The sequence below is a fragment of the Canis aureus genome, chromosome 27, assembly GCF_053574225.1.
Source record: "Canis aureus isolate CA01 chromosome 27, VMU_Caureus_v.1.0, whole genome shotgun sequence".
Classification (NCBI taxonomy): domain Eukaryota; kingdom Metazoa; phylum Chordata; class Mammalia; order Carnivora; family Canidae; genus Canis; species Canis aureus.
This window is the reverse complement of record NC_135637.1, coordinates 13354159-13367496: the sequence shown is the minus strand read 5'-3', so window position 1 is coordinate 13367496 and position 13338 is coordinate 13354159. Positions and strand designations below refer to the sequence as shown.

Here is a 13338-nt window from a genome sequence, read left to right as displayed (position 1 = left end):
CGTCTGTGGTCACACCTGATAGTTACTTCATCCCTCCCATAACCAGAGTTCCTGCAGTACATGGGAGCCAGCCACTGTTAAAGATAACAGATACTTCATCACTCTTAGTGTTGAAAATGACCAAAGCTTTAACTCCTACTACATGGCTGCTTCTTATGTTTAGGTTCTGTCTCGTGCGCTGATGTACATTCCACAGTTGGGGAAATATGCAGAGAGCATTCTGGAAAATGGGAGCAGTAGTGGCAGGAAACTTGCCAAACTTCAGAGAATCGCCCGCCAGGCTGTCGCTGCACTGTGTGCCCTTGGAGGCTTCAAAGAGACCATCAAGATAGGGTCTGAGGTTCAGGTAACCAGCCAGCATTTCCCAAGTTCCTGCGTCCATTGATTAACTGATCATCTGTAAAGACTGTATCATCCACCCAGTTGGACAGGAATCCTTGTTCCTTCAAGCTAAACAAGGAATCTGAGAAACTCATGAATTCTAATCCACACTGTGCTGCAGGTTATTCAAATATTATACAGTACTGTATGGTTTTAACTATGATATCTGTGTCCCTTGGTGTCACTTAAGTTTTAGAGTTGGAAGTTTGAGATTCTGTCATATTGTGGTCACCTTGACATAGGTTTTAGGACCTACTATTTTAACTCCTCATTCAGTGCTTGGTATCTGCATTGTGATAAACTATTCCTATAATGCCACTAACAACAGCTGAGAATTCACTCTTCCACACCTGTCCCATGAGAGTGTCGTATACACCATCGGAGCCGGTCAGTAGTGCTAATCCTAATCCCTCTTTGTCTCTAGGTTTTAGGTAGAGGAATATCAGGAAGCATCGGAGTAGTGGCTTCTATCAATGAACAGGAAGGTATAGCTACAGTCAGATTCCCACCCATAGACTGTAGAAAGACTTCGCAAGCATCAGACACATTGACTATTCCATTGTCTAGACTTTGTGTTCCGAGATCGGAGGTAAGGTGATTTTTAAATGCATTATTAAATGTCACTGCAAATGGTAACCATACTGTGATGAAAAATATGTGCACACACAGTACAGAGGCACAAATACTTGGTTATCTTAAGTGTTACTTGGGAGGTGTATTTATATATTGGGTGTAATTATTTAATAGTAACGTTTGTGTGAAGATTTTTACGTAGATGACAACACTCGTTTCTTTGGTTAGGAATATTCCACAGTGTATTGTATTTTTAATTGTTTTGATCTAGTTTGCAATTTTCTGTATGGTGATTTTATTTTTTTGACTGAAATTTTGAGAATTAACTCCAGATAATAACACCCTCATTTCTTAAAAACTAACTACTTGAATTTGACTTTTTGCCATGCCCCCCACCACCACCATCAGGCACTGCCTCTTCATAAACTGTCCATTACTGAGAAGGTAGTACAGGCAGTCCAGTCCATGTTGCTTCCTCAGGAGGGAAGTCTCTCTATTCATACCTCACTTCCTGCAACAGGAGATGGGTCAGCTCCTGTGATGGCAGTCGTTCGGCTCCTGGCTGAAATAAGAACAAGGTGAGCACCCCCCAGAAATCCCCTAAGGCTGAGGTGGTACAGGCCAGAGAGGCAGGGGTCCTTGCTGGGCCCCTCCACTCCTGATTTAGTGTGTCCACAGTATGAAGTTCATGCCAAGCTGAGAACAGAGACTGTTCTCTTGTGCTGTGTTTACTACATTTTTGTTATATTCCCCAATTTCTGCAAGTTTTGTTGCATTGTGTAATTTCTGCACTTTGAAACAGTTTAGCTATTCCCCCCAAAATAATAAGCAAGCAGTCAAAAAGTGATCTATCATACACAAGGCTCCCACTGCTTTGCTTTGGTAAAAGCACTTTGTTCTATTCCAGTGGACCTCTCTGCCACTTTACCTTGTTCAAGTGGTTCAGGCTACATTAATATACATCTGATCTATCACTTTTCAAACTGAAAAGGAGAAAACTAGGGAATGCCCTCAGGTGTTGGTGTCAAAAGGAAAAAAAGCATTTTCTTGCGAATACATTTATTTACCACAGTAACAAGTTTCTCTTTTGGCAATGGGACTTCTTAGAAAGTTTGAATACGTGTTATGAATTAGGTAAGAGATCAGCATACAGATTTTCTAAGTGTCTGGGTTCTTATTCCCAGAGCACTAATGTTGCCCATGGAGCACAGTTTAGGAAATGTTTTTTAAGAGATAATGCTAATTTCTCACCTGGCACTTTGTATCTGCATTTAGTAGAGATGGCAACCATTTACCCCTCTTCTTGTCCATGCACTGTCAGCAGTTACTCTGGGGGAAAAGAACAGTTACTTATGCTTCCATACAAATCTAGTTCAGAAAAAAAAAAACAAGAGGAATGAGGAGTTTAAACCTTTTTTGTAAGTTAGGGAACAAAATTGATTAAAATGTTCTTCATAGTTAACTTTTTAGAGAATGAACGTTGATGATTTTGAAATATTATAAATCTTTTAACATTAAGAGCATGCCTGGTCATGGCCCAGCTTTTAGAAGACAGCTTATTCTGTGAAGAATTCATACAACAGTGTCCAGCAGCTGTTGAAGTGCTCAACCTAGTGGCCCAGGAATGCAGTGCTGGTAAGTACCTGTGGCTCTCCTTACTGCTCTAAGTGTTGTCAGCACATTTCCAGTTTGATAATGGAATGCTAACATTTATATACACATACACACACATGTGTCAAATAGCTGAGCTCTGCAGATAGCAGTTATCACAACTTTTATCCCAGATCTAGAAATGTAAATAGCTTTTAGTACATACGAAGTAGGAAATCGGCATTTTTCAATTTAATTGATGACCGTGTCAGCGTGTTTTCTTTCTTCCATTCATATTAATTCATTGCATTAATTTCTCTGTTAGAACTGTTTATGGGGACACCTGGGTGGCTCAGTTGCTGAGCATCTGCCTTTGGCTCAGGGTGTGATCCTGGGATCCTGGATCAAGTCCCGCATCGGGGTCCCTAGGGGAGCCTGCTTCTCCCTCTACCTATGTCTCTGCGTCTCTCTCTCTCTCTCTCTCTGTCTCTCATGAATAAGTAAATGAATCTTAAAAAAACTATTTATGAACCCTTAGGATTGCAGATACTGTCTGACTCTTGTCATTGTCGACATTTGAATTCACAGTCCGGAGTTTGCACTAACATCCATCCCTGTTTGTGTATGTGTGTGTATCTATATATGTGTGTTAATGGAAAAGTTTAAACACAAAAATAGGGAGACTAGAATAGTGAAGCCTCAGGCTCAATAGTTAACTCATGGTCAATCTTGTTTCATCTATGCTGTACCCCCTCCTGGATTATTTTTAAGAAAATTCTTAGATATTATTTTACCTAAAGATTTTTTAGTATGTGTCTCTGAAAAATAAGGACTCTTAAAAAAACTGCAATACCATGATCACATCTGAAAAATTAACAATTCTTTAATATTAACTGTCTTGTCAGCATGCAACTTTCTGATTTTCTCATAAAGTCATACTTGTTTTTGTATTTGTTTATGTAAATTGGGATTCAAATAAAATTCTTACATTGTAATTTCATTGCTGTCTTTTCATTTTATTTTAAAATATAGATTCCCCTCGTTATGTTTTTTGCCTTGCAATTTATTTTTTGAAGGGTTTCTTATAGTCTGGATTTTGCTGATTGTATCTCTATGGTGTCATTTATTGTATCTCTCAATCTTTAGATTTCCTGTAAATTGCTAGTTGGCCTGGGTATTTTTAAGTGAAAATTTATGCTTTGTCTCCAAGGATATAATTGGACTCTAAATGAAATTGTTCAGAGTTAAATTAGCATCTTCCAGTACTCTTGTGTTAGCATTTTCATGAAGCTGTAAGGAATAAATGAATATTCTTTAACTTCCTTAATGGTTTTAGTGTTATCCTTTGTGTGGGGGGTGAGGTCATTTTTATTATCCATATTATTTACTATTTCTCATGCCATTTGCTTTTTCAGTCACTCCCTAATCTCTTCTCTGTCCTTTAGTTTTTGTTCTTTTTCACATGGCACCAATTTCTTTTGGTTGGTCTTTGCTTTGGGTCTTAATTCTATATGTGTCTTACTCCTTAAATCTCCCTCCTCTTTTAAGGGTAGCACTGTGGAACCAGTGGCTGGTAATAAAGCTCAGAGAGATCCTGAGCATAGAGAATAAGAACAGAAGAAAAGGAATTTGCTAGGCTTCTCAGGGGAAATTATTTGTGACTAAATGTTTGCCCATAATTCAGCTTTGTACTTGTGGTTGGGCCTTCGTTTCCTGCCTCTGCTTTTTCTTGTTCTTGGCCTACATGGCATTGTAAGACTTACATGACTGATTTTTAGCCAGCATGTACTTGCTTGATTGATTGCTTGCTTTTCTATAGGACTCTGAGTATCCTTTTATACAGTTTCTCAAATAAGGGAGTCTTAAACTGTGGAATTAACTTTTGTACTTAATGTACAAGCTAGGAATCATAGTAATTTGGAGCAGTGGCCTCAGATGGCTTTAATAATAACCCACCTAACCCATTTTCTCTAATGGAAGAGAACTCTGTGGTCATAAGAGTTGGATAGAAATGTGTGGGAAGTGTTTATTAATTGCCATAAAAGAGAAGACTGTGAGTTTATACACACAAATTTATATCCTAAAATAGTGTCTTATGTCAAGTTTAATAGTCACTTTCATAATTCACTTATGAAGTTACCAGAAAGAGCTCTGACATTTAAGGTATATATCAGAGTTTGCCGGCTTCTCAGTCCTTTACCTGTGATGAATCAACAAACCCTGCATCGGGGTTACTTTCTAACATGATGGTGGATTCTTAGAGCCCACAAGAGAGTCCTGGACTGTGCTTAGAAGAAATCCTGTTTAATAAATGATTCAAGGTGATGGGTGGAAGAGAAAGAGTTCTTTGATCTTTATTTTTGAATATATAAAGACTTTTACTTTCATGTATGAAAATGTCACGAAATTTACAGGTAATAATAAATTTTTTATTCTTTAAAATGCGGAAAAAAATTCAATGATTTCTTCCATTATTTGACTTCCTCTGGGATAAATTAAGCAGAAGTCTTGGCCATTTTATTTTTTATTTTTTATTTTTTTTTAAATTTTTATTTATTTATGATAGTCACAGAGAGAGAGAGAGAGGAGGCAGAGACACAGGCAGAGGGAGAAGCAGGCTCCATGCACCGGGAACCCGACGTGGGATTCGATCCAGGGTATCCGGGATCGCGCCCTGGGCCAAAGGCAGGCGCTAAACCGCTGCGCCACCCAGGGATCCCCAGTCTTGGCCATTTTAATGTTGACTTACTCCTATCTCAATATTACAGTTTCTCTAATCCAGGGAAAAGAATACCTAATTCCATTTGGCCTGGGAAGATAGCACTACATCACAGAGCTTTTCCCTATGAGAAATGTTTCTGTGAAGGTCACTGGATCCCTTGGTTGAAATAGCATAAGAAAAAGATTTTAATACTGAAGAAAAGACATGTAGAAACAAAACAAAACAAAAAAATTCCCAACTGTATTTTTTATAGAAGCCAGAACCTGTCTAGTCCAGCTGTTTTTTGTTTTTTTCCTACTCCCTACTTTCTAAATATTCATATTCCCTGAGCCAGAGAGGTTCTTCTCAAACTTGGAAAATTCACAAGTATCCCTCAGAAGCATGTTTAAAATGCTTTCCAAGCTCCCCCCAAAAGTCAGAATATTCAGTTGAAAGTAGGCCTGGGCAGTTGTGCTAGGAGGGGCCCAGACCTCACTCGAAGAAACTGCTCTAAGCTTTGTTGACTCACCTTCTTTGCTTGTCTCTCCCTAGTGCTTTCCATGCTTCTGTTATGGGCAGTCTCTCTCTTGCTAGTCAAGCCTCTTGGCTCTGTAGCTCTTAGGATTACCAGCCTCACGAATACTCCACATTTAAAACCAGAGTCATTATTTCCTCTGGAGTCAGTTCTCCTTTCTGACCTCTCTGTTTTAGGTCATACTCAGACTATTTCTGACTCTCAGATACTGAGTTAAATATGACAGGCACCTCCTTCCTATCCTTACACATCCAGCCATTTGCCATGTTCTAATCTCCCTTTGAAATGCTTCTGAAATGTATCCCTTTTCTACTCATTTCCACTACCAGCTTCCTAAGTCAGGTGCCTTTTCTCTCGTATTTAAACATCTACATTATGCTCCAAACTTTTCCTTCCTGTACCTTGTCTTTCCACATTGTCATCACTGTTGGCTTCCTGAAACCCTGCTTTGAGAGACTGTCAGGTGCATGAAGCTATCACTGAGATGCTGCCTTTCCTAAGCATCCTTACTCCTGTGGAGTTGTCATTTACAGACTGGAATGAGTTCACAGCCAGTTATGGCTGTTAATTGTTGCTCTGGCCAGAGTACAGTCAGTTTTGCCTTTCCTTAATTGGAAGTATAGGAACTTTTTCTCTCACCCTAGATCCTGTAAAATCTCCTCTTGTGTTAAGCCTGCTCATGTCAGATATGCTTCACTTCTGCCAGATAGCCCCCATTCTAACCCTAACAATTGCTTTTCCCTTATTTGATATGATTCTAGCCAATCCCACTGAAATATCTCCGTGACATTGGTTACTGCTTGATGGAAAGGACATTGTTGTACATGTTACCCACTGGGTCATTGGATCATCCAGTATTCTATGTATAAATTCTCTTGGAATAAGCTTTTTTTAAAAAAAATATTTTATTTATTAGAGAGAGAGAGAGAAAAAGAATGCAAGCATAAGCAGGGGGAGAGGCAACTAGGGGAGAAGCAGGCTTCCCAAGGAGCAGGGAGCCTGATTCAGGGCTCGATCCCAGGACCAGAGATCATGACCTGACCTGAAGGCAGACGCTTTACCAACTGAGCCGCCCAGGGTCCCCTCACTTTGAGTCCGTTTTATATTTTCCTCCTCTTTCCTGTTGGCTTCTAATCCATATCCTTGGATTATATTAGTTGTCTAGGTGTCTGTAGGTGTAGGTGTGGTATAAGTCAATAAATTTCTCAATATCCTAAACAAACTCTGTGCTTTACTTTTATTGAACTATATTTTATTTTTCCTAAGACCTTTTTCACATAGTATGTGAATTCAGGTATAATTCACATACCATAAAATTTACCATTTTAAAGTACACACTTTGGGTTTTAGTATATTCACAGAGTTATGCAATCATTACCACTATATATTTCCAGAACTTTTTCATCATTCCAACCAGAAACTCAGTACCAATTAAACATTAACTCCCCATCATCCTTCCCTCAGCTTCTGGGAACCTCTAATCTACTTTCTGTCTCTCTGGATTTACATATCCTGGGTATTTCATATCAACAGAATCCTGCAATAGTTGTCCTATTTTGTCTGGCTTCTACTTAACATAATGTTTTCAAGGTTCATCCATGTTATAACATGGGTCAGTACTTCCCATAACCATGTTATGGTTGCATGTGATTCCCTTGTGTGCATAAACTGCATTTTGTTTATTGATGAATTTATTTATTTGTTTATTTTAAAGATTTTATTCATTTATTCATGAGAGACACAGAGAGAGATGCAGAGATACAGACAGAGGGAGAAGCAGGCTCCATGAAGGGAGCCTAACATGAGACTCAATCCTGGGACTCCAGGATCACACCCTGGGCGAAAGGCAGATGCTCAAACCACTGAGCCACCCAGGCATCCCTATTGATGAATTTATTGATACTTGTTTGTGCTTTTTGGCTATTACCAATAATGGTGCTGTTAATATGCATATATAAGCACTTATGTGGACAAATGTTTTCAGTTCTCTTGGGCATATGTAGGAGTGGCATTGCTGGGTCATATAGTAATCCTGTGTTTAAATTTTGAGGAACTGCTTGCTTTTTTGAAAAACTGTTTTCCACAGCAGCTGCACCATTTTACACTGCAACCAGCAGTGAATGGGGGTCCTATTTATTCCACATCCTCATCAGCACTAGTGTTGTCTTTTTGATTATAGTTATCCTAGTAGGTAGGAAGTAGTATTTCATTGTGGTTTTGATTTGTGTTTTCCTAATGACTAATGATGTTGAGCATACATTCATGTACTTATTGGTCGTTTATCTTCTTTGGAGAGATGTCTATTTGAATCCCTTGCCCATTTTAATTGAGTTGTCATCTTATTGTTATAAGAGTTCTAGGGTACCTACGTGGCTCAGTCAGTTAAGTGTCTGCCTTTGATTCAGGTAGTGATCTCAGGGTGCTGGGATCGAGCCCCATGTTTGGCTCCCTACTCAGTGGAGTCTGTTTCTCCCTCTCCTTCTGCCCCTCCTCCCACTCATGTGCGTGTTTTTTCTTGCTCTCTCCCTCAAATAAAGAAAATTTTTAAAAAATTATAAGAGTTCTTTATTTTTTAAAAAATTTTATTTATTCATTCATTCGTGCACATGTGAGCAGGAGGAGGGATGGAGGAAGAGAGAATGAGAGTTGGACGCTTAACTGACTAAGCTACCCAAGCACCCCAATTGTAAGAGTTCTTTGTAATTTTAGCTATACTAGTCCCTGATTGGGTAGTACATAAATCTTTTCTCCCATTCTGTGGGTTGTGTTTTCTTCTTTTTTTTGCGGGGGGGGGGGGGTTGTGTTTTCACTTCCTCAGTAGTGCCCTTTGAAATACAAACCTGTTTCATTTTGGTGAAGTCCAATTTATCTGTTTTTTCTTTTGTTGTTTTTACTTTTGGTGTCATATCTTAAACCATGGCATAATCCGAAGTCATGAAAATTTACACCATTATTCTAAAAGCTTTATAGTTTTAGCTGTAACATTTTTTCAGGTCACTGATCCATTTTGAGTTAATTTTTGTGTGTTGATTGAGGTACTGCCAAGACCCCTGACTCTTGACTCTCCTAGACCATTGCTCATATTGCCAAACTACCTGGAGTTCCCTTTCTTCTCTGCTTATTGAAACCCTACCTTTTCTAAGATCTAATTCAAGTCTGTTTTTATGAAGCCTTCCTGGGTCCTGGAATGAAGTCGTCACCTGCTCCTCTATGCCTATGTTTGTGCTTGGATCCTATCTAAGAGACCCGTACTGCAGCCTTGTACCACATTCTTTCTTTCTCTTTTTCTTTTTCGTTTTCGTTTTCATTTTTTTTTTTTTAAGATTTTATTTATTCATGAGAGACACAGAGAGAGGGAAGCAGAGGCACAGGCAGAGGGAGAAGCTCCCTGCAAGGAGCCCGATATGAAACTCGATCCCGGGACCGCAGGATCATGCCCTGAGCCAAAGACAGACTCTCAACTGCTGAGCCACCCAGTCGTCCTTAATGTTCTTTTTTGTACATGTGAATGCATGTACACATCTCATCTGTCCTCCCAGAATAGGAGCTCATGTATCTTTGTATTCTCCAGCATCTAGCACTGTACCTTTCTTAGGAGATGTTAAATAGATAGTTTTAAAAAATCAGTTTCAATGATGAGAATAATAGCTTCCATTTATTGAGTGTTCGCCCTGTGCCAGGGACTTAGCCAAAAGCTCCACTTGTGTTACTTCATTTCATATTCAGGACCTTGAACAGGTGCTATTGTTACTCTCATAAGTGAGATGGTAAATATTGAGTAAGGAAGCCAGATTCTAAATCCAGGCAACCCCACTTCAGAACTCATGCACTTGACCACATTGCTGTGCTGCTATGTGTAGTAGACATACCTCAATCTGTTTGTTTTTGGTAAGAATTTGAATACTCTCTGAAGCAATTTATTGCTTTGACGCTCCTCAAGAAGAGCTGGAGCTCTCTTGGGGCTTTTGGGACTTATTTTCACTTGTTTGATGTATCCCCTCCCAGGGGAGCGACTGGCAGTTGTGGAGGTGCAGTGTGAACGGCTGCGAATGCTCTACCGTGACTGTGCTCGGCCGCCACCACCTCCGCTGCAGGCTGACCGGAGACAGGTGAGCCCCATGCCGTGCGTACCACTGCCTGCCCATTTGCAGCATGCTGTATTAGAGAATGCCAAGTGGCACCTTAGTAACTAGCGTGAGCATTTGCAAATCCATTTGGAGGTACACACCCTGATGACATGCTATTATCTTTGAATGTCAGAGTACATTGATTTGACATTCTGAATAATGAATGATGACAACAAAGGAGCAGAACTCATTCATTTGTAAATAATTTCTTACTCTATCAATAACGGAAAAGAACTTTCAGAATTTTAGATCTGTAGTCCATCTTATAATGATACATGTATGAATAGAGACTGAGAGGTGATTAAAAAGCAAAGGTGGCAAAGTGTTCAGAATTGGCACCTCTGTGAATGTTCTTAGCAGCTTATTTGTAATAACCAAAAAGTGGAAACAACCTAAATGTTTATAACCTGACAAATAAATTCATAAAATAGGGTGTATCCCCATAAAATGGAATGTTATTCAGCCTTAAAAAGTGAGGAAGTAGTGATCCATGTGACAATATGGATAAACCCTGAAATTATGCTAAGTGAAAGAAGCCAGTCACAAAAGACCACATATTATGGAATGTCACTTACTTGAAGTGTCTAAAACAGGCAGATCTAGCGACAGGAAGCTGATGGGTGGTTGCCAGGGACTGCAGGGGTACGGGGGATGAGGAGTGACTGCTTAAGGGGTAGATGCTTAAGGGGGACAAAAACACTCTAAAACTTTACAGTGGTGTTGGTCGCACAATTCTTCATATACAAAAACCATTGAATTATACATTTTAAATGGGTGTGTGTTATGTGATTTGTATCTCAAAAGCTCAGTACCTTTAGTTGAGAGTGTATAAAAATTGCCATTTTCTTACAGTTTTTCTGTAGGTTTGAAACTTTCAAAATAAAAAATTAAAATTATATGAGACAAAATGTCACCTGAAGTCTCAACATCTCCATTTAGCATTGTTAGTGTGTCAGTGAGCTGGATCACCTGTACTTTTTCCATGACAACGGATCTCTGTTTTGCATCTAGCTACTCTGCCTCCATAGATGATGAATGCCTTTCCATGTTGACCAATAGAAATTTCATGGTCCAGTGTACACTTGAGCCTCAGTTTCCCCACTTAGGCTTTCCTTGTTGCCCATTTGTGTCATCTCCCATTCCCACCATAGCAGTGATGGATGTCCTTGGAGCTAATCATCACATGGATCTTTCAGTCCTTTGGATAAAAACGAAATTAATGGGCTAAAAAAATATGCTTTTATTGACAGAGAAGCATGAACCTTATGATTAGAGTTATTAAAATTACATAAGTGAAAAAAATGAAGCAATTAAGTTAAAAAATGAAATGTAATATTACTCTTTCTTGACGTCGAGCTGAATAGTAAGTCACAGGAATATAAATTCTGCCCACTGATGGGTCTGAAACGTGGCCTCTAATTACACAGCCAGGATGAGGGGCTGAGGGCCCATGCTGCATGTGTGTAAGGAGGAGAGCTGTAGGAATTGAACCTCATTTGTCATCACACAAGTTAAGTGATGTCCTAAAGGAAAACTAAAAATGGCATTATAAGCTTAGGAGGAGAATAGAGGTAAGTATCAGAATGATTGGTTCTAGAGAGCAATGCTGGGCCTAGAGACTGCCTTTTTAAAAATAAAGTTTACTTTGGAAATACAAGGTATGTTCTTAAATAAAAGATGTACCTATTTTATAATACCACTAGATAAAAATTTTTCGAGACTGTAAAGAGATTAGTGTTTGCAGTTGTATTGAACAAGGCACTTTCTCCCCATTGTAGCCCAAAGAGATCACTTGGAGCCCCTCGCGAGTGTTCCCGCCTGTCCGAGCCTGCATGTTCTCATCGCATCTTACTTCTGTCACCTTCCTGGCTGACCCCAGCGCTGGGGGTGGTCTTCCCCGGGGCACATTTATCTATGCCACCTCGCCACTGCCAGTTCAGGTAAGAAATCACAGTCTCTTGCCTCTTTCCTTCGTCTTTGAAAGATGAAGCAAGTTCTAAGGGCCCGAGAGGAGCCCTCTGATTGCCCACTTCTGGTGTTTCCTCAGGCCCCATCTTTTTACTGGGAAATTGAAATTGTTTCCTATGGAGATACTGATGATGACACTGGACCAATAGTCTCCTTTGGCTTTGCCACAGAAGCAGAGAAACGAGATGGGGCTTGGACCAATCCAGTGGGCACTTGTCTTTTCCATAAGTAAGTGGCTACTATTGCTGTTACTACCAAAAAAAAAAAAAAAAAAGATAGTGGGGGTGGGTGTTCTAATGCTAAAATAATATTATTATAATCTCAATCTCCAAAGATGTATAAAACACCAGTTGGAAATATATTCAAATTTAGACAAAGAGAACGGCTCTTAGGATTCCTCTTCTAATTACTCTGGTGCTGCAGAAGCTCTCAGGCCTGTTCACTACTTAACTGCCTCTGTGTCAGTCAGTCAGCCTTGTCTTTGACTTTGCTTTTTTTCATAGCAATGGCCGAGCTGTGCACTACAATGGCTCCAGTTTATTACAGTGGAAGAGCGTGCGCTTGGACGTGACTCTCTCTCCTGGTGAGTGCAGTGGGAGCTTTTTTTTTTTTTACCCTATGTATTTGTTGTTTCCACATTTTGTCTAAATATGTTAAAAGTAAAGAAACTTAGCAACTGGAAATGGGCAATTTGTCTTCTAGTGAAAGCCAAGTAGGTCACTGCTGTCTGCTAGTTTACACCAAACCACTCCTTTCGTGAGGACCTTATCATTGAGAACCCTTCAATTGGTAGGGTAGGAGTCACATTTGCTTTCATTCCTCCCTCATTAGAAAAACCTGAGATTTTGCTTCTTTGAAGTTTAGCCTTCTGTCAACTTTTCATTGATGAGCAGATAAATAGATTCCAAAAAGGGGGAAAAATAAAAGAGGAGCTCTCCCACTTGCCCTGAGGCACTCATAGAATGTGTTATGTAGCTGATGTATTGTGGACTTGGTTCTTGGGAGCCTAAATATCTGGTCCTGCTTCAACAAATTTGCCCAGAAGTTTCAGTCACAGAGATCATCAATTCAATTAAGACAACAACAACAGTAAAAATCCTTTTCCCTTTCCTTTTTAGCCTCCATATAAGTATCTTGCTCTGTGTAGACAAATTAGGATCAGTCCTACCTGTTCCACCAGAGGAGCAGGATGTAGGTATTGTCCTCTTGCTGTTAGAAACCCCCAGACATGTTGGCTACTTATTTTCAGATAGTACATCTTAGCGTCGTCTCTGATGAAGCAGATATTGTTCTGTGTGGTGGGTGGTCTGGGCTGCCCAGACAGGCCATAATAATTCACCCTGTCCATCAGGTAACCTCACACAGCCAGCTGGGATCATTTTGCCATCACTTAGGAAGCTGCTTGTTAACATTGCACCTTTTAGGGAGTGTAGTGTTTTCAGTTATGGTCAAGTTATGACTTA

The 13338-nt window shown here is 39.7% G+C and overlaps 1 protein-coding gene across 7 annotated transcripts in view; it reads left to right on the top strand.

Moving 5' to 3' along the window:
• Positions 1-13338, top strand: part of HECTD4 (HECT domain E3 ubiquitin protein ligase 4) — a 188764-nt gene that overhangs the window by 131413 nt on the left and 44013 nt on the right. For all 7 annotated transcript variants that reach the window (XM_077875703.1, XM_077875698.1, XM_077875701.1 and 4 more), the window contains 8 exons: positions 164-346; positions 806-970; positions 1363-1532; positions 2474-2589; positions 9786-9889; positions 11686-11847; positions 11955-12103; positions 12379-12458. In XM_077875703.1, coding sequence (XP_077731829.1) covers positions 164-346; positions 806-970; positions 1363-1532; positions 2474-2589; positions 9786-9889; positions 11686-11847; positions 11955-12103; positions 12379-12458 — 1129 coding nt within the window. The remainder of the gene's footprint in view (positions 1-163; positions 347-805; positions 971-1362; positions 1533-2473; positions 2590-9785; positions 9890-11685; positions 11848-11954; positions 12104-12378; positions 12459-13338) is intronic.